Consider the following 21,719-nt stretch of genomic DNA (forward strand, 5'->3'; position numbering starts at 1 on the left):
TCACCCTGCATATAATTTCCTGAAAGATTTTGAACTCCTGCATGCACTGCTAGATACTGCATTTGAAGAAATAAAAATAGAGGTTTGTTAATACAAGATGGTCAGTCATATATGAAAAATGACTTGATAATAGCTTCAAGCGCCCACACAAGGCACATTGATTCTTTGTGCAAAAAGAAAACCACAGAATGTGGTAGCCAGGCTGTTGAAGGTGCCATCTAATGTATAAAGAAAAATATGACAAATTAGGTCTCTTCCATTTGTTCAAACAACAAATATGTAGAAGATAACTTTTCAGATGCAGTCGTCCTAAACTTCTAATGTATGGGCGGGTATTCAGCGTACTATTTAAAATTTTCTGGTTTAAAATGTAATGCCAAACAAAGTGTGAAAGCACATTTGGGAAGTTGGTTGACTGGAAAACACTTGAAGGAACTTTTTAGTGACTCAGCAGACTACAGTCTGATGATACCATTGACACAGTCTCAAACTGGAAATCTGGCTAGATAATTAACAACAATCAAATGGAACCACATAAGGACAATAATTGAAAAAGTGATTCAGAGAAGCTATGAAACCTTTCCCTTACTTAGCTAACATGACTGATTCCAAGTACAGAGTTTGCAGCATGGATACTCAGACTGTGGCTCTTTTCAGCATATGATATTAAGAACATAAGAATGGCCGTACTGGGTCAGACTAAAGGTCCGTCTAGCCCAGTATCCTGTCTACCGACAGTGGCCAATGCCAGGTGCCCCAGAGGGAGTGAACCCAACAGGCAATGATATTAAAACACTGTAATTTAATTAACCAATCAGGATGCTTTTACTATGTTGTTAAACAATTGTAGTTCATAAAATAATAGTACTTATTCATTTTGCTGTGAGAATAATAATATTATATATTTCTCTAGACATACTATTTAAATATGAATATATAGTACTGTAGTAAATGAAACATTGAATTCACACAGAATTCAGAATTAAGACAGAAAATATCATATCATATATTGCCTCTATATAAATCCATGGTAGGCCCACACCTTGAATACTGCGTGCAGATGTGGTCGCCCCATCTCAAAAAAGATATACTGGAATTGGAAAAGGTTCAGAAAAGGGCAACAAAAATGATTAGGGATATAGAACGGCTTCCATATGAGGAGAGATTAATAAGACTGGGACATTTCAGCTTGGAAAAGAGGCGACTAAGAGAGGATATGATAGAGGTCTATAAAATCATGACTGGTGTGGAGAAAGTAAATAAGGAAGTGTTATTTACTGCTTCTCATAATACAAGAGTCTATGAGTCTATAGATTCATGGAAGATAGGTCCATCAATGGCTATTAGCCAGGATGGGTAGGAATGGTGTCCCTAGCCTCTGTTTACCAGAAGCTGGGATTGGGTGACAGGACTTCATGATAACCTGTCTGTTCATTCCTTTGGGGCACCAGCCATTGGCCACTGTCCGAGGACAGGATACTGGGCTTGATGGACCTTTGGTTTGACCCAGTATGGCCATTCTTATGTTCATAGATCGCACTACTGTGGCTCTTTTGAGTAATGTTGATCACTAATTTGGCTCCTGAACCACTGAGGTCTGAGTATCATTAGTTTTCAGGCTGAATTCAGAGCAGGAAAAAGAGACTGAAACATAATCCTGAATTTGTTCCTTCTCTTTTAGAATGTAAAATTTAAGATCCAGATTAATTTGATTTTAAATAGCCTGTATTTACAGAAGAGATTGCATCACAGTTGCATCAAAATGGTGGAAGAATGTGGAGAAAAAATTCAGAAGGCAGGACAGTTGCATTAAAAATTTTGTTAATTTTAAAAAGACCTACAATCATGCCCAGCCAGTTCAGTATCAGCTGAGTGTGTGTCAAGAAGATTGGATTGGATTGGTTTGGTTGAAACTTTATAATAGGCTAAATGTTGAAAAGCATTAAGTTGGTAAAAGGGTGTCAGTGCCTAACTGCACATACAAAAGAGTGGTAATCCTGTCTAGGGAGTAGAATGAGGTCTTGCTGTTGTACTCTTTTATTTTATTTTATTTTATTTTATTTTATTTTATTTTATTTTATTTTATTTTTTTTAAAGCTTAGAAATTTGCAGTCTTCTTAGTTTGGACAATGTTTCTGCTTTTGTCATGTTTGAAGAAATAACATGATTATGAAGTGAATCAGATAGTGTATGTTTTGTCCTAAATTTAATAAATCTTTTGTAATTTTTTTTTTTTTTTTTTTTTTTTAGTGAGTTTTTCCCCCACAGAAAACAATCTTGTATGTTACTGTTTCTAGGCTCAACAGGCAGAATTAAGATTGTCAGCATATCCTAGCTAGTACCAGTTTTTCACAACCCTCTGTTTAAATTGAGAAATGTCCCTTTGTTATTTTGGTGCGACTCTGGGGTAGGAGATAAGTAGTACTAAAATGTCTTAACATATTCAGGCAACATAATGATTAACAAAATCTTTTGCTGATTGCATTCTGCAACCAAAGCACTGAAATCTACTATGTATAAAGATTACCTGGCAGTATCAGCTATTGTAGTCACATATTCTAACAACTTTTTTTCTCCTTGAAATTAACAGGCTGAAATCTGCTAGGGATGTGGTGTCAAGAACAGGACATTCTTTGGCTCTGGGATCACTGTATAGATATTTAGGAGGAATAGGCTCTACTCAGCACCTGAATGCATGTGTTGGAATCCTTTATACCTTATCTCAGGACAGTACTTCTCCTGATGTACAGGTACTTTGTCACATAATTCAAAATATCTGCCCTCTCTATAGATATTAAAACAGAACCAATTGTTTTTTGGGAGTAAAAGTTCTTCTTACATGTAAGAGGAGATTAGACAACAATTCCTTCAGCAGAATTCATGAATTCATACTATTGTTTTGAATTTGATGTACATTCACCTGAATCTTGCTTAATTAGATAGTGCCTGCTTTTTCTTTTCATCTGTATATCATTTTTTGTGTCTGCAAATCTGTCTGTTTCATAGCACTTTTCTTTTATAAAGATGATGTAGTAAATAGCTTGTAGCTAGTGTGCTGCACTAGCTACAAAGACCAGCTTGGTCAGTAGAAAGCTTGCTTGCATGAGTCAAATCGTTGTGAAGATGAAGTCACATGGTTCTTCCTGAGCTAACACTTCCCATATCTGGGAAGGATATTTTAATCACACGTTGAAATAAAAAGGGGTATACATCAAAACTCCTTAAAGTTTAAGTGAGGGGTGATAAAACCCCCTACATGCCCTTTTAAATAGACTGAATAGTAGGCTTAAATTTATCACCTCTATCTACTATCTTCCATACATAGAGGATCACTACAAAATTAACATGTAATGGGTTTGAATGTAGGGCAAAGTGACTGAGATTAAGGCCTTGTCTACATTAAAGGGAAAAGTCGATCTAAGCTACGCAATTTGAGTTACGTGAATAGCGTAACTGAAATCGACGTAGCTTAGGTCTACTTAGTGTGGACCCCGCAGTATGCGATGTCGATGGGGGATGCTCTCCCGTCCACTTCCCTTACACTTCTCGATCTGGTGGAGTACAGGAGTCAACGGAAGATCGATCTGCGGTTGATTTAGCGGGTCTTCACTAGACCCGCTAAATCGACCGCTGATGCATCGATCACCACGCGTCAGTCCCCCGGTAAGTGTAGACAAGCCCTTATGTAATTAAAATACTCTTCAGCAGTTCTGCCTTCATACTTGCTGTAATTCCATCATCCTCGCTCATGAAACAATGAAGAAAAAATTTTATATCTGCAAGTTAGAGCACTTAGTGGGGGACTAACATTACACTTCATCTAAGAAATCAGTTGTCACTGAGGTTTTTGGGTACTAATGATGACAGTGTTAACCAGTTGTGCCACTCCAAAATGTAGAATTTTCCTTACAATATTTATCAAAGAGCCGCCACAGTTTCCAGATATTTTGTTATGAAGAACAAATTGTCTGTAGCATCTTCATCCATCCACTCCCTTCCCACTTCAGAGCACTAGTTGTACCCATGTATTAATTTTTATTTTAATCACAGACTTCACAAAACAGCTTTTAGGTTTATTTTATTACATATAGGTGTGACATGCCTACATCTTTTATTTTACAGACTTGGGCACTGCACTCTCTGTCACTGATAATAGATTCAGCTGGCCCTCTGTATCATGTGCATGTGGAACCTACCCTATCTCTTGTTGTCATGTTGTTGTTGACTGTGCCTCCTGCTTATGCTGAAGTTCACCAGAGCCTTGGTCGCTGTTTAAATGCACTTATCACTACGTTGGGGCCAGAGTTGCAAGGTATGCATAAACAATATTGTCATGTTTGTTTGATTTGGTAATTAGAACACTTAAACATAAGTTGAAACATTACAGACAAACAGTGAATGTGTTCTAGGAACTTTCAGGAATCATTCAGACATTTTTTCTTGTAAATGAACTGTGAAGTAGTTTTTCATAGGCTATGCCTTTATGGGGCCAAGACATGGTGGTAATTACCCTTCCAGTGAGCTTTTTTTTTTTTTTTTTTAAATACCCTTGCCAGAACGTAGTCCTAAAAGCTTCTCATTGGGTTGAAAGTTCTTATGCTTAGTGTCAAGACACAGAGAATTTTATCTGAAAAATTGAGAACAAAATCCAGATTTAGGCACCTAAATAAAAATGGTCTGATTTTTCAATGGAGCTCTGCACTCACAGTATCCATTGAGTTCAGAGCTCAATACAGGTATTCTAGGACTTGTCTACAGAAGGGGGTTAATCCAGTGCTTTTTGATGCCCATCAGATAATGCGCAATATGAAAGCCACACTAATAGCATGTACACAAACCTCCTTTCCATTATTTGAAAGGGCAACGACACCAGAGATCTATGGAGCCTGGGGAAACAAGGCAGGTACAGTGACTTGACAGGAAAAGCAACTGAAAGACTTCAGGGAAGACATTATATCTGGCCTTCCCCTGGGGGGTTAATAGGGAATGTCAGATCAGGCACCATCAATTTCTTCTGTTGAGGCCTGGGTCCTGCAAACTGCTTCATGTGTACAGACCTCATTGATTTTCATGGGGCTTTGTGTGGATGCAGGGTTGTGTATGACAGCTTATAGGATCAGAGCCTTAGTTTCCTGCATCTGTAGCTGTTTCAGTGCCAAAGTCCACTTCCATCCCATTGACTCACCTGCAAGTGTATTCCTTTTATTTATTATTTGTGTACTCTGTCACTGATGATAAATTCACCCAGCCCTTCATATGATGTGCATGTACTACCTTGATACATTTACCTGCCTGCCAATCCCAGGCTTTATTAATCACTTAATCCTTCTCCCCCCCATCCCCGAAATATTATCTTAAAAAAGAAAACACACCTTTTGTATTGGTATGGAAACTTCTACTGAATAAGTGTGCCAGTAGTCCAAAAAGTGGGGAGTGGGATCTAGAGGCTAGAGAAAAGAATTGTCAGGTCTTCTAAGTTTACCACTGACTCACTGTTTGACCTCTCTGTGCCTTATTGTCCCCCTCTGTTAACTGGTTATAATGCCTGCCTACCTCTCAGTGGTATTTTGAGGCCTTCTTGCTTGTTTGTAAAGTTAGAATCATAGAAAGGTAGGAAGGAACCTTTCCTTCTAGCCCAGTCCCCTACACTGAGGCAGGACTAAGTTGTCTGTAACTGTCTGTTTAAAGGTGCAGTAGAACTGCTAAGTATGGTGATTATTATTCTACTTGACTCAATCGCTTGCAGAAACTCCTATGTGAATCATTTTATTAAGAGTGAATGCTTTGTATAATTACTCATATTTGTACCTATTTTTTAAAAAATAAAGGAAAATTAATATGTCGGAAGTATTAAAACACTGTTTTTCTAACTGTAGGCAGTAATACTGCAGTTTCAGCCTTAAGAACTTCTTGCCTCCTGGGCTGTGCGGTGATGCAGGATAACCCTGAGTGCCTCGTTCAGGCTCAAGCTATCTCTTGCTTACAGCAGCTTCATATGTTTGCTCCACGACATGTCAACTTGTCGAGCCTTGTTAGCTGCCTATGTGTAAGTACAGCTATGAAAATGTATTTTTCCCCGTTTTTAAATTTTTCAACCTTTGCCTTGAAACATAAAACATTTAAATAAATTTTCCTTAAACCAGCCAGTTATCAGTTGTTAAAATAAATTTAATACTGTGTTTTAGTAATCAGTCATTTTTTAATAGGGTGAGGTTTTGTGTCTTTCATATGCACGTGGTCATTCTCTCTTCTCCCCTTTCTATTTATCCATTTTCCTTCCTTCTGTTTCCTTCCTTCTGTATCTCTCCCAAGAGCATACCCATTACTGAGAATACGTGCTGCCATTCTTACACAAGCCAAACTTTTGTTGACAAAATGTATGAGTTTTGGGTTTTGCCCACTTCTTAATTCTGGCCAGTATTTCTTCTCATTTATGCGAGGTTAAGGTTTGTTGAAGTAACTGATTACTTCTCAATATTCAGTATAAGTAATATAATTATAATTTAAAGAAATCTAGATTAGTTTACTTTCCCTGTCAATTCTGTACTGCTAGTGAGCAGTTGTTGTTGTGGTTCTGGTACTCAAGACAGCTGCCCCCTCTGACTTAAGTTTCCAGGCATGAGTGATAGGGAACATGTCACTTTTCAGGTCTGTCATCTCATTTGTAAAATATTATACATTACCTTTTAATTGCCATGGTAGCTGCCATGCCCCCAGAATTAGTTAAATCCAAGAAAGCAACCCTAATGCTAACATGGCTGGTTAGTTCTTCGTAAGCAAAACAGTGCGTGCTTTCCACTAAGGTCATGTCCACAGCACCAAATGCAAACTCTACTTGCACAAGTATTGGGTGTCCTAGTTCTATTTTTTTTTCTTTAATCCTGTTCTAGAATCATAGGACTGGAAGGGACCTCAAGAGATCATCTAGTCCAGTTCCTTGCACTCGTAGCAGGACTAAGTATTATAGACCATCCCTGACGGGTGTTTGTCTAACCTGCTCTTAAAAATCCCCAATGATGGAGATTCCACAACCTTCCTAATCAATTTATTCTACTTTGCCTATTCTTCTTCTATCTCAAACTGTTTCCCACACAATAAAATGCCTGCTTCCATAAGAACATACTGTAGCAAGAGAAGGATTTAAAAAGATTTGATCTACCCTCATTATGTATACATGAATTAGCTGGTTTCCCTGTAAAAGTTTTTCTCAGAAGTCAAAAAAAGAGTAAATTTTCTGGATTTTTCTTGTATCTCTACCTTGTCTGTCTTAGAGTTTTTAAGTGTTCTTTTGTCTGAGCAGCTGTTGCATATCATTAGTAGACATACGTTCTGATTTCTTATGGAGTTCACATTTCTTCCATATATGTTTGAGGTTTTCGTAGAAATGTATCTGCAAGATTCAGAGAGAGCCCCACATTACTATTGGGTTTGAGCATGAGCTTGTTTATTTTGGGAGAATTGTACCCTTTAGGGATTCTTCTTTCTTCTCCCCCTTCCACTGTACTTTATTCTTGATCTTCCTTTCAATAGTTAAAAAGCATTTCCACTCACCTTTTATGAAAGCACTCCAGACTCAGGAGTTGCTATCCTTTGATCAGTCAACTCATTAGCATTTCCATCTATTTGCAAATCTATGGAATAAATGTCTTGTCCACCGCTGTTTACAGTAGTACCTCTCTAAACTGCACAAAAAATTGGTCTCTCAGCAAAGATTTCTCAGCAAAGATTTAATAATAGTGTGTTTGTAGTGAGGTTTTGTATTACGAAGACTTCATTGTTTTTACAGAAAAATACTTCAGTATACTTGTGAAATTGTTACAGTAAATTATGGAATACTTCATAAATTAAAACTTACCTACACTTGTCAATTAAAAAGCAAAGTATATTTTGGTGTGTGTGTGCGCGTGTGCGTGCATGTTCATTTAGGCCCCAACCCTACAAGGAGATTTACGTGGGTAGATTCTTGTGCCCACACAGAGTCCCAGTGAAGTCCGGGACTCCACGCAGTTGTAGATTTCTGTCTGTGAGGAGCTCATTGCAGAATCAAAGCCCTCCACACTAATACATACAGTTTAGTAATTGGCAATAGGTCTCTCAGTCATAACTATGAATAAGTGGGGTTTGATTTATACTTTTCTTATTTAGACCACATTCCTGCAGATATCACCATGCAGGTGGACCCTGCACCTGTGCTGAAGCCTCACTGAACTCAGTAGAACTTTGTAGGGCATGCGGTCTGCCTGAAAAATTAGCCTTGTTGTCTTAATAGGAGGCGTGGACACTGTTTTGGGACATGGGAAACATAAGTACAATTCCCAGTTCTGCCACTGGCTTGCTGGGTGAGTTTGGGCAAGTACCTCTCCCTGTGCCTTAGTTTCCCCATCTGTAAAAGAAGGATGATACTGACCTTCTGTAAAGCACTTTAAGCTCTAAAGATGAAAAATGCTAAGTAAGAGCTAGGTGGTATTATATTTTAGTTTTAATACCACCATTCTGTGCTGAGGAGTTATTTGTAACAGACAGGGAGGAAGGTAAAGAGGCTCTTGTCAGAGAAACAGACTGTATTACTGATGTCCATTGAGACACACTAGTGAGGAGAGAGCTGAAAACACTATTGCTGAGAGTGGTTATGTTAATTACCAATTGTAATTACCAGTAGTTATTTGGAGGGGTTTTTTCCTATTTCTCCAAGGCTGTTGCCAATATATTGAAAACTTATGAGTTCAAACTTTATTTTAGAATGTTCTTAAAATATTTAATAATTAAAAGAGGACGACTTCTTATACAAAAAGTGATATAAAAAGAACATCATCATCATCATCATCCCACTTTCATCTTCATTTCCCCCTTCTCCCCTAGTCCCCACCCCTACCCCAAAACAAAACAAAAAAACCAGCATCTTAGAATTTTCTTCCTTTAGAAAGAGGATTTTCTTACCCAGGGCTTTGCATCTAACTGCATGATACTTAACATTCTCTGTCAAGTTCTCACAATTAAATACTTGGTTGTGGAAATAACCTTTTGTATCTAGTGATGACTAATATTAATTTTACAGCTAACTTTACAGATACACACTACGTTCTTATTTATATATCTCATATACATAGGATGGCTGCACGGGGTGGATGCTCAGGTTTTCAGCTATAGGACCCAAAAGAAAACATGTTCAAATACAAATATATATAATAGTTTCGATGACCACTTTCAAGAGCTGTTTTTACATTTATTTTAACCAACGAGTTTTATGGGCTGTTGGTGTACATTTTAAAGATGTTCAACATTATATGATGAGGTATCTGAACTAAGCAAATGTGGAATGTTTGAGATAAGACTCTGAATTTAATATTCTGAATTTACATTTTATGGGTTCCTTGCTGTAGTGAGTATCGTGGTATCTGTATTTTGATTTTGTCATGACTGGTTTGTCATTTGTTTTTGTGCAGGAGATCTTGTTGGATAATTCTGTGTTGGTAGGTCCCTGTGCCTTGTTAATCCTAAAATTTCAGCAGTTTGCAGTGGCATTTTTTATTTCCTCTTGTCTCTCTCTCTGTTTAACCATTAATGTAAAGTAAAATATCTTTAGCATGTCAAATGATGTTCATCTGGTATCACCCTAACCAAATCCCTTCTAACCTTTGGCAGCTGGCACATGTGTTTCATTTTGTGCACTTAATTTTGCATCTGTTTGACTTTAACATGTCCAATGGAGAAATGGTTTAAGTTAATTTTTCTGTGTTGCTTGCATTGTGTGTGTTCCCTTTTTCCCTACTTAAAATGTGGGAGAATGAGAGATATGAAGAATGTGTCTCTTGAATTTCCCAGTAGCCTGACTTGAGTGCTCTGTCCTTCCCTATAAAAATTATCTGGTGAGCTGCAATTTTAAGCATGCCAGATTTCCAGGAAATGTGGCCTGCTTGAATAAGTGTTGCATTAAAGATTCAATTGTACCCTTTAAAATTTCAGTTAAAGTATCTTGCAGAGATACTAATTGACTCATTTCTTTTACAAAAGAATTGTTATGAAGAGCAAATCTTTGTATCTATTAAATGTATAATTCATAATGAGTTTTGCAGATTCACATGCATAAGCATACGAAAGCAGGAGAGACAAATTAGTTTTAAATATAATGAAACTGAGATTCCATATCACTTATTCTTTGTGTCCTTAATTTTTTTATTTTTAATCTCATTTTGAGTGACTGTTGGCTTATCAATGACAAATGAGGAGCATGACCCCTCAGCAAAGGCTCTCTGCAGCAGACTCTCAGCTCTGTCCTTTTTTAGTTACCTTAGAGCAGAGGTTTTCAACCTGTAACCCGTGGACCCCTGTGGGTCCGCAGACTATGTCTAAGCGGTCCACAAAAAGTTGTTGTTACAACAGAACAGTGGTTTTCAACCTGTGGTCTGCAGACCCTTGCACAGACCTTGGAATTATTTGAGCTTGGTTTCCCGTCCCTAGTTGTATCGTAATTTTCTTTCATCACTCATAGCTCTCTATGATGGTGATATGAGTGGAGTTCATTTGGACTGAGTTTTCATACCACACTGTAATTTTGTACTCTGGATAAGAGTAAAATAGGCATTCAGTTAGATCACGATTCAACTTCCATTGAAGTCAGTGACTTCAGTGAAAGATGGATATGACTGGCTCTGTTGGATAATTTCACTGAGAGAACTTTAAAATTACTGTGGTTACCAAAGCATTTACAATATTGTAAACTTTTAATTTTAGATCTACAAAGGTACGCAAAATAGGACAGTTATTTGGTGATGGACTTCACAGTCTATTTCATAACAGTAATCAATCAGAAAGCGCTGGACTACTGCCGTATTGGATAGTTACTACAGAGATTGTGAGCCATCTTACTCTCTCTGTTTGCATATTTCAGGTGAATCTCTGTAGCTCCTACTTGTTGTTGAGACGAGCAGTACTAGCTTGTTTGCGTCAGCTAGTGCAAAGAGAAGCAGCTGAGGTATCAGAACATGCTGTTGCCTTTGTTAAAGACTGCAGAGAAGACTTCACTCCAGGTAATGTACGTCCATTAAGCCTTGAGAGTGCGGTGCTGGACTCATGCTGAACTTGGTTTGTTAAGCATCCTCCCTTCTAAATTAAACTGAGATGGCAGATTATTTGTTTTGTAGCATTTTTAAAAACCTTTAACTCAAAATATTTATTTCTACTAAAACATGATATTTATGTGGTTATATTTGTTGAAGCTTTTTAGGCATCTCCCAGTGATAAAACAATGCTAACAGCAGTGTTGTCAAGCCTCACAATTTTGTCATGAGTATCATAATACTTGGTGTTTTTCTTAAAGCCCCAACTCCTGGAGCCATCCAAGAGAGCGAAATCTCAATTTTCATTTAAAAAAAAAAAAGTTTCTAGCCCCCATGGTTGCAGAGAAGAGCTTGAAAATGTGTCCTGAGTGCACCCTAACAGTGACCATAACCAAATAGTAGATAAAAAAACCATTTTTAAAATTTGTGATCTTTAAGTTAATCTCATGATTTTCTGGAACCTTACTCATGGTTTTTGAAAGCTTTGGGTTGACAGTACTGTAACACTGCAGTAGTGAATTAATATAAATGTGCCAAAAACTTTAGGTCAAGATTTTTAAAAAGGGGTTCCATACTCCATTGCGGTAGGTGCTATTTACGCACACAAAGTCAGTCCTTGCCCCCCAAAACATACAATTTAGTCGGGCATGTAAATACAGTAAGGGGTCTGGTTTTCAAAAGTGCTGAGCACCAGGTGTCATAGGTACTACATATGTGCAAGTTCATCAGCCAGCTTCCATTGCACCCTTTGAAGTTTTGGTGGAAAAAGAGGAAGCCCCGAAGGAGACGCAAAGAAGTTTTAAATTATTTTTGTTTGTTAAGAGGTCCATGGGCTTATCTATATGAATATTTAGTTTGTGGCAAGCTGGGGTGTAAATGTATACCACAGCAGCCTCCCTTACACTAAGGGCTTGTCAACATAGTGCTATGGTGTGTAACACGGGGTGTGATTTCTAAAGCAGGCTAACATGTTGTGCGTTAATTGGTCCATATAGACCCTGCTGGTGCACACTAATATTTACTGTACCTATCTAGAGAAATTATGTGACAATGCTATTTAACATTTAGCAAGCCTCTTTTTTGTACAGTACAGGATTACACCATAGGTGAATTTAGTTAAGGGCCCACTTTACGTTTTGATTTGTAAATTTAGTGATATTAAGCAAATGAGAATAATCAAATGTCGGTAACAACTGAGGATTTCCAGATGTCTGTGTATGTGTATTTTGTTACTATAATGTTCTTTCAGAGCTGTTTCTGTAGATGGAGAATCATTTACCCTTAACTTTGTAGCCTGAACAATTTTTGCACTGGTAATATTTATTATCATCACAGGTTCTTCCCTTCGGGCAGCTACACAGATGATAGTTGTTGAGTACGGAATCAATAGGGGATATATAGATAAATGCTTTACTTAATATCAGAACAAGTCCACTCATTAATATAACTAAACAGCATAAAGAGCTCTTAGGATTGTAAATTTACTCACATACTCCTAAGATATGGGAAAACAAAGATAGAATCAGTAAGTGGAGCATATCAGAGAACAGGTCCTGATTCAATTGACAGTGTTTCAGAAACCTGATGTACCCAGAGTATAGGAAAGTATCCAGTGTTCGGGTTTTTTGGGGGGTATACCTTTGGATTATATAACCCACATGGATCTTGGCCATATTTGCCCATTTCTGTTACCATAAGAAACTTAGGCCTTCCCTTTTGTCTGTGTGTGACCATACTTAGGCTTTCAACTACTGACAAGTTATTCACATCAATTAATTTCTTAATAAATAAAGTGGTTATCTCTATAGTTACATAGTTGCAAAAATCCTCTTTCCCTCCACTCCATTTTAAGCTTATTTATGCAACTACTGCATGCGGTGTACTCGTCTTTCTATGCTTGTCTGTCACACAGCATGAGAAGACACAATTATATGACCTTGGGTTAAGCCTCTGGACCTATTTTGACTAAAAATCAGGCCTGCCACATTGGGCCTCACACTAAAATAAATGTTGCCTTTTTAGCAGAGCAAATCTTAATTCTCTTATTATTTAAATTCCCCTACTTGTGTTCAGCACATTTCACTCTACTAATCAATATAAACCTGTTAGCATTAGCAGTGTTAAAATATAAATTGTGAACTTGATACCCTATGATCTCTACCAAATTCAAGACAAATTCAAAGTTGAAACGGTCTTAGGTCAGCAACTTCAAAGTTAACATTTTTTTTAGGTGTTCAGATATCAAGGGGGGGATGGGCACAGTATGAGAACCAGAGTAGAATAGAATGCTGTCAGAAGAAGCATTTCTTGTTGGTCAGGGACTCAATTTACAGTTAATTAAAAATGCCTTAACTTGAAATCACTGCTACTTCTCTTTGCTCCTCCCCATCCTGGCTGTATTGGTGGCATGAGTTTCTGCCTACAGATCCTCATCATAACTCTCTCACTGGATGTTATTGATGTCTAAGGCCATTTTCAATCTTGTACTTTTGTAATCATTACAATAAATTCTAAGCAAACTATTGAATGACTAGTTACATTAAAAAAAACCTTAATAACCTGCTACATATTCAAAAGCTAATAACAAGGGTTAGCAGACAATGAAGAATTCTTCAGAAAGTAAAACATTAATATGGGTATAGGGATTTTAACCAAGCTAAACATTAACATCCCCACTGGAGTGGATTCTAGTAAATCAGCTTAACATAACACAAAGCCATATTCACATTGGACAGGCATTTCATGACCCTGGGAAAAGCTAGAAAAATTACTGGGGTGCAGTTCATTTGGGGCAATATTGAATAATGTGGTGATCTTAAAGTTGGTTTTGTACCGAGATGGCATGGCATTAGAACTTTAAGCAATCATTTTAAGTGTTTCAAGACCAGATATTTTCTGTTTGCAATATATGACTTGTTATTATTAAGTACTGTAACTGAATTTCTGCACTCCTGTGTTATGGCAATTTTGTGATGCATACCACGCAGGTGATAGACTGTGTTCTTAACAGACATTAACATCAGAGAAGTTGGCCTGGAGGGAGCATTGCTGAGCTTGCTGGACAAAGAATTGGATCAAAGACTATGCCAAGATATCAAAGAGACCCTAAGCCATATGCTTACATCAGTGGCAGTGGAAAAGCTCTCATTCTGGTTGAAGCTTTGTAAAGATGTTCTTGCTGCCTCAGCTGGTAAGTGCTAACATATTCTAGCTGGGAATGTAATAAAAACAAGGCCTACGTATATGATCTCTGCTTTACAGGAGAGAAATAATCAGTCTCATCTCTTAGAAGTGTACAGATTGTGAAAAAGTATATTACTGCTATTTATTTTAAATTGTTTGATACTTGAACTTTTCCCCCTAGAATGGGAAATTACTTGATCTTTCCTGACTGCCTTTTGCATTCTGAAAAGGCCTGGTGAACAGTAACTCTTTCCATGACTAGTCATATCCTACTTGATGAAAGGCATGAGCCACAAAGTTCAAATTTCCACAAACTTTGGAGTGGAACATATCGTAACATCTGAGATAATGGTTCAGACTAGTCATTAATACTAGTGTATAGTGTGTGGATTCCTTTTCAATGAATCTTTAGTTGCTATAAAGCAACATATGCTGAGGATCTTGTGGTATTGGTCATGTCCATGTTATGCAGCTGTGCTTGTACATAATGAAATTTATAGTCCGCACCCATACAGTTAGTAGAGTCTGGGTTAGCTCTAACTAGACAAAGAAAATGATATGTCAATAGCAAGACTCCTTCCTGAAATGTGTGATATAAAATTAATCTTGACAAGCCCTTTTGCTTCGGTCTTGATTCTGCTGTGTTGTCAATTTCTTGTTAATTAGTGGCTGTTCTCAGTAAATAAATAAGAGCAACTAAAATCTTGAAAACCTACATTCTTTGAAATGTTCTGCTGAAATGTAGTCATACAAAAATTATCTGCTATCTTTTTCTACATTTCTGTTATGCTTTAATGGCATTCTGGTATTCAGAACATTCAATAAAAATCATTTTCAACCATAATTCAATAGCAAGTCAATCCTTGTTTTTATAAAGGTCTTGGCTGATAATAAATTTATAAAATCAAGGTTTCATAATAGATTTTGGTTTTCAGTATTGAATTTTGGATATAGGACAAGATATGAGTTTTTGGCAACATGGAGGTTTGGAATAGTTAATGTTCAGAAATTTGGGGTTTACCTCTGGTCCTAGATTTTATTTATTCTCATAGCAGAAATTAAAATGCAGTAAACACTGGGGCTGTGAGGCCTTTTGGGGAACCAGAAGAAAATTCCCTTAAGCTATTGGCTCTCTGCTGTTAATGGAGGAAATGATGCAGAGCTATGGTTCTAAATGAATCATTCAGAGCAGGTTGAACTAGCTACCCTACTGAATATTCTGAAAGGACTGAATTCTAAGAATGGAGAACAAATGATGAGGAGGAACTACAAAGAGAGGCTCTTGGGGAATATTGGGTTCAGGTAAAAGCTATGCCCTCGAAAGAATCAGTTTTGGTTTAAACTATTTTGACTGTTATTTTGATTTATTTTATTCTGGCTAGTTGTACATGAAGAGAACAACTTGCGATTTGGGACACTGATAGTTTCTGTTGTGTCTAAACTCTTTCCTGGGATTTGTTTTGTTTCATTCATAACTCAGTGTCACTTGGGTTTGCTTTCATGATATTGACCTCGGCCGTCCTAAAAAGATTATGTAAGAAACAGAAGATAGTTTTGGTCCATTTGCCTTTTTATTCTAGCTCTAGGTTCTCCAACAGAAGTGGGAAGTGGTGACTCTGAGGAGAGAGATGAACTTGTTAAAAAGTTCAGCTTGCAAAATCGGCTGTAACTTTTCAAGTGAATAATCGTAATAGTAATAAGGAATATTTAGTTTCTTCATGGAGACATGTCCTATAAAACAGCTTTTGGTGCAGATACCAACATGTACTAATATCATCAGGACTACTTTAACCCTAAAGCTCAGTAACATGTAATCTACCTTGAGTCTAGTAACATGACCAAGCCATGACTGCAGAATATCTTGAGACAAAATTATTGACCACTGTCATAACTATAAAGGGAAGGGTAACAGCCCTCCTGTGTACAATACTATAAAATCTCTCCTGGCCAGAGACTCCAAAATCCTTTTACCTGTAAAGGGTTAAGAAGCTCAGGTAACCTAGCTGACACCTGACCCAAAGGACCAATAAGGGGACAAGATACTTTCAAATCTTGGTGGGGGGGGGAAGGCTTTTGTTTGTGCTCTTTGTTTTGGTGGTTGTTCGCTCTTGGGACTGAGAGGGACCAGACATCAATCCATGCTCTCCAAATCTTTCTGAACAAGTCTCTCATATTGCAAACTTGTAAGTAAACAGCCAGGCAAGGCGTGTTAATTTTAACTTTCTCAACTTGTAAATGTACCTTTTTGCTAGAGTGTTTATCTCTGTTTGCTGTAATTTTGAACCTAATGCTTGGGGGGGGTCCTCTGGGCTCTTTAAGTTTGATTACCCTGTAAAGTTATTTTCCATCCTGATTTTACAGAGATGATTTTTACCTTTTTCTTTAATTAAAAGCCTTCTTTTTAAGAACCTGATTGATTTTTCCTTGTTTTTAGATCCAAGGGGGTTGGATCTTGATCCACCAGGAGTTGGTAGGAGAAAGGAGGGGGGATGGTTAATTTCTCCTTGTTTTAAGATCCAAGGGGTTTGGATCTGTATTCACCAGGGAATTGGTGAAGAGTCTCTCAAGGCTACCCAGGGAAGGGAATTAGCACTTTGGGAGTGGTGGCAGTGGACCAGATCCAAGCTGGTAGTTAAGCTTAGACATTTTCATGCAGGCCCCCACATCTGTACCCTAAAGTTCAGAGTGGGGAAGCAGCCTTGACAACCATCTTATGGTACTAACTGAAATAAGTAATCCGTGGAAGGAGCAGCCTGGTCATCTTCGAGGGCTAGTGAGATTAGGTGCTGCAGGAATCTTAAAAGCCACCACATACTTTCTACAGTTTTCCATTAAGCTGTTAAAGGCTAGCACTTACAGGTCAGTAATGTGTTTGAATTCCTTCAGTAATCGGTTGTGTTCCTTCCCTTTTCGGTGTTTTTAAAAATATAGATTTCACCTCAGTAGCTTCAGTGGATACTACCCAAGAAGAGGAGGGAACTAAAGAGGATGATGATGTGTTAACCTCTGAAAGTGATGAGAGATCCCACCCTTTCACTAATCCAAAATGGTCCACTAGAGTTTTTGCTGCAGAGTGTGTTTGTAAAATTATCAGCCACTGTGAAAATGCAGGCAGGGCACATTTTGACATAACGCTGGCTCAGGAAAGGAAACAAAGGGATTCAAGAGGTATGTGTTACACTAACTGAGATACCGAGAGAATTTTATAGTGTGCAAAGAATACTTAACATTTATGTTTTAACATTTGGTGACTTAAGTGAAATTCATTATAGATTTCTTCATAACCTCTATTGCAGCCTTTAATTAAAATGATTAGAAGCCTGTATTCATTCAGGTACAGAGCAATGGTAAATTAGTCATAACATTAGCATATAATTGCAGTGTTGACGCTCACTTACCCAGCTGTTGTAGCATGACATGCAAATAGGGTGCCATTGTTCCTATAGAAAACATTGGCAACTAGAAGCGATAACTGGTGCCTCTGTACTGCAACACAATTTTGTAATCTAGGAATATCCAAGAAAACTAGTGTCACTGCTCTGTTTATTCCATAATCTGCATAATTACCGATGAACACACCATTAATTTTCTGTGCTTCCCCATGCTGATCTGAAGATGTTGATGCCTCAAAATCTCTATGGAAATTTGCTTCAAATATAGAGGTTTTTATTTCCTTCAAAATTTTACCTTAAAATGGAAAAATATTGGCTGATACCATTGCATGATTGGGGAATAGACAAAAGGTGCTCGTTTGAAAGCAAAAGGAACTCCTCACTGTAGATTCTTTGGGGAGTAAAGGCTCCTGTTTAAGATCCACTATATGGTAGTACTCACAAGTGACATGCTCCTGGGTATAAACAACTCCTTAAAGGAAATGCAAGCTCCCTTAGCATATGGTAAAGTAGAAAATAAGTTTGAATGCTTTGGGGCCCAACTATGTAAAAATAGAAACAATTGCATCATCTTTAATATAAATTAGACTTTAGAACAAGTTTGTTTTTATTAAATGATTTTTTCTTTTTTCCCCAGGTGACTTTTTGGTATTGCATTTAGCTGACTTGATCCGCATGGCTTTTATGGCTGCCACAGATCACAGTGACCAGCTCCGTCTTTCAGGGCTTCAGACATTGTTAGTTGTTGTTCGGAGGTTTGCATCTGTTCCAGAACCAGAGTTTCCTGGTCATGTAATTCTGGAGCAATATCAAGCCAATGTAAGCACCCATTGATTATAAAAATTTTATATAAAAAATGGACACCTTGATAACGAAGAGAAAATTTTCAGTAGCTAGTTCTGTAATCAGGGTTCAATTTGTCACTGAAACTGTTGTATTTATTTTCACTTTAGGGTTGAAATTTTCTGTGCTTGCTTAGACCAAAGATTTTGGGTTTGAAAGCAAAATCTGTTTTGTTTTTGAACATGGCAAATGAAAAAGTGAAGACGTTACGTTGTAATTTTTTAAAATAACATTTATAGGTGTGCCCAGAATACAAGAGAGAGGTGCATTTCAAATCTAAGGAAATGGTAAAAACCAAAAAAACTGTGCTCAAGTAATTCAGGTTCCCATATTTTTACAACTTCAAACTTAATGAACATAGTCCTCAGTGAGGAAAAGTCACTGGATAGCTCTGATCTACATAAATAAGAAGTCTTGCAGTGTCCCTTAAATCCTTATTATCCAACCATAACACAAGCAAACAAATATTCAACCCTCCCTATCAGTGCTAACCCTCACAATCCTCATTTCTCCAAAAGCCTGTGAAAATAGACGGGCTTCACAGTGACCTGAAGATCAACAGATTCAGGCTACTTCAGACCGAGGGTGTGAGAGTAAGTTCCAAAGACACTCTCCTCCCAGCAGCCTCTCTTCTCCTTTAAACTGAGGGAGCTCCAACCGAAGGACCTCTGTTTTAGTGTTGCATGGAAAGGGAGGCAGATAGGAAGCCATTTAGGGCTTTGTAAGCTATAACCAACCCCTTTAAGCTCCACTTGGTAATCAATAAGACAGACACTCTACATTTACACTAGTGCTTTGTTATCTAGTCATAATGAGATATCCCACTTAATAAATAGGTTGCTGTATTCTTGCTTGAGTTTTGGTTTCCTAAAATATTTTATGATTTAGTTTCACAAAGAGGTCCTTGCAGTCATCTCCTCTCGAGGTAACAAAAGTGTGGGCTGCAATAACAAGGTCCGTTTATGAAAGAGAAAGTTGAAACCTTCTGCCTGTCGTTGATGAAAAACGCTGTCATGGTCATTTCTCTGGCCAACTAATCTAATCAAACCCTCACACTACACTGCACACCCGCATCAGAAATAACAGACACGTATCCTATATTAAGGCACAGGTATAACTTTTGCCATATTTTTCAGTTTGTATCCCAATCCACCAGCATCACTTTAATTTTATCTGGGTCGATCCTTGGCCAACTTCCATACTCAAGTCTCTAGCAGACATTACATAGGGCACTTAATATATCATCTGGGCTGATAGAAATGAACACACACAACTTTGTGTTACCAGAAAACTTAAGGCTTTGTAGCCCATTTCTCCTTCTTAGCATGCCCTGATAGTCCTCTGGATGAGTGGTGAGAGACCCCGTAGAATCTCACGTTGACATGTCCAGCAACACCCAGCAAGAAAAGAAATTGGCTATCTGTTCCTGCCACGTAAGACAAGTCAACAATACTTTTATGATCAATGGTATCAATGACCACTGATAGATCTGATAATATTGGTATGGGCACCTGGTCTTCATTTAATACGCTGAGGATTTCATCTAATGATGTAACCAGCTTTAGCTTTTTGCTATACTCAGGTCTCCTCATAAAATGATAGGCGTCCAGGAGATCTGAAACAGTTAGATACCCTTAGAGTTGTGTCACCACAACCTGTTCAATAATATTTAGTCAGAAAGAAAAGAAGATCGATATAGGACAACCATTTGGCAAGATTTTCAGCATCAAACAATGGCTTCTTGAGGAAAGCCCACACAGAATTCCTTAAAGGAAGCCAGCAGCTTGCCCCCATTCAGGAAGGAGTTACCCATTTCCACTTGTTATAAATCCAGCTCCTCTCTATTGGTCTGCACCAGCCAAGATGGGCGTAGGTGTGAAACACACAGGCTCTGGCCTGAAGTACTCCCCATATTTCTGCTACCACAGAAAGTTAAACTAGCAGAAACTCCATCTGGATTATCTGTCCACAACAAATTTGAAGATAGAAACTTTACAGATACCCTGGAAACAAATGAATGCTCATTTGTATCCTGCACAGCATTACTTAAGACTTCAAAAAAAATCTTTGACACAATCAGTCATTCAGCATGAGATCTGCGTGGCAAAATTTATAGTGAAATTTGATCTTTGGCTGCAAGAAGCATTTCAATCTCTGGGTCTATAGAATGAATGGTTTAAGCAACTAGCAGGATACTTTTTCAATAGGAATTTGGTCTATAAAATAAGTGATTTTTAAAAAGGGAATTTTGAAAAATTTGCACAATTTAATGAATGTTTCAGTTCCTTTGGGGGGCGGGAGGTAGTTAAGATGAGCACCTTTAGCGTCAAAGTATCAGCTTTCGAAGGATCCAGTGTAAGGGAGAAATTTGAAGAAGAATTTCCTAACTATAGAGACCAGTGCTTAGATCAGGTTTTATCTGTTGTTTAATAATTTTCTTATAGTAGTGCCCAGAGGCCTCAGTGAGCCTCGCCCCATTGTGCTAGGCACTGTACAAGTTCATAAATACATTCCCTGCCCCAAAGAGCAATGCATCTTAATTTTAAGTTTTCGTACGCAAACTTAAGTGCAATGTATCTTAAGTTCTTCTACAAGAACCTTTTGAATCATCAGGGAAAATTTCTCTTCAGTTGCCTTCAGTGAAAGTAGCCCTCAGCACTAAGGATTGGTGAAATCCGTGTGCCTTGATCAGTGTCACTCCATACCTTGTTCTTTGTGAAATGAGTGGGGTTTGTGTTCTGTCTCTTTTACTCCCACAGGTACACAAGTTAAAATCTGTTTGTGCTAATTATTAATATTGTGCTGCTTTCTTTTCCTTAAACCCAACTTCCCCTTCTTATTAAGTGTCTTTAGGCCTATCAAGGTTTGGAGTAATGTTTTGTTAGGTTTGGGAAACTTTTTATCAGGTCAATAGTTCAGGGAGGAAGAAGTTTTCTTTGTTCTGGTTTTAAGACCCTAGCAAACAGGGGAAACAAGCCTCAATCTCACTGTCTCAAAGAGGAAACCATCTCTTTTATGGAAAAACCATAACTGTTCTGTCAGATTGCTCCTCAGTCTCCCCTTTTTCTACCCTCCTCCAAACAAAGACTCTTCATGCCCATCACTGAGGTATCTGGCCACAGAACCAGTTTGTATCTGTAAGACAGCAACATCTTGGGATTCCAAGTAATACTTGGCAGCTAGCTACTAGAGAGAACAATACAGTTCTCCAACAGGAACATAACTAACTTCTAATCATTTTCCC

General features: G+C 37.8%; 1 protein-coding gene across 1 annotated transcript in view; it reads left to right on the plus strand.

Moving 5' to 3' along the window:
- The window catches only part of HEATR5A (HEAT repeat containing 5A), a 111,437-nt gene that overhangs the window by 60,386 nt on the left and 29,332 nt on the right, over positions 1 to 21,719 (plus strand). The window contains exons 18-25 of the mRNA XM_065402944.1: positions 2,591 to 2,750; positions 4,123 to 4,312; positions 5,877 to 6,046; positions 9,444 to 9,470; positions 10,889 to 11,027; positions 14,068 to 14,247; positions 17,172 to 17,408; positions 18,270 to 18,451. Coding sequence (XP_065259016.1) covers positions 2,591 to 2,750; positions 4,123 to 4,312; positions 5,877 to 6,046; positions 9,444 to 9,470; positions 10,889 to 11,027; positions 14,068 to 14,247; positions 17,172 to 17,408; positions 18,270 to 18,451 — 1,285 coding nt within the window. The remainder of the gene's footprint in view (positions 1 to 2,590; positions 2,751 to 4,122; positions 4,313 to 5,876; positions 6,047 to 9,443; positions 9,471 to 10,888; positions 11,028 to 14,067; positions 14,248 to 17,171; positions 17,409 to 18,269; positions 18,452 to 21,719) is intronic.

The sequence above is a fragment of the Emys orbicularis genome, chromosome 4, assembly GCF_028017835.1.
Source record: "Emys orbicularis isolate rEmyOrb1 chromosome 4, rEmyOrb1.hap1, whole genome shotgun sequence".
Classification (NCBI taxonomy): Eukaryota; Metazoa; Chordata; order Testudines; family Emydidae; genus Emys; species Emys orbicularis.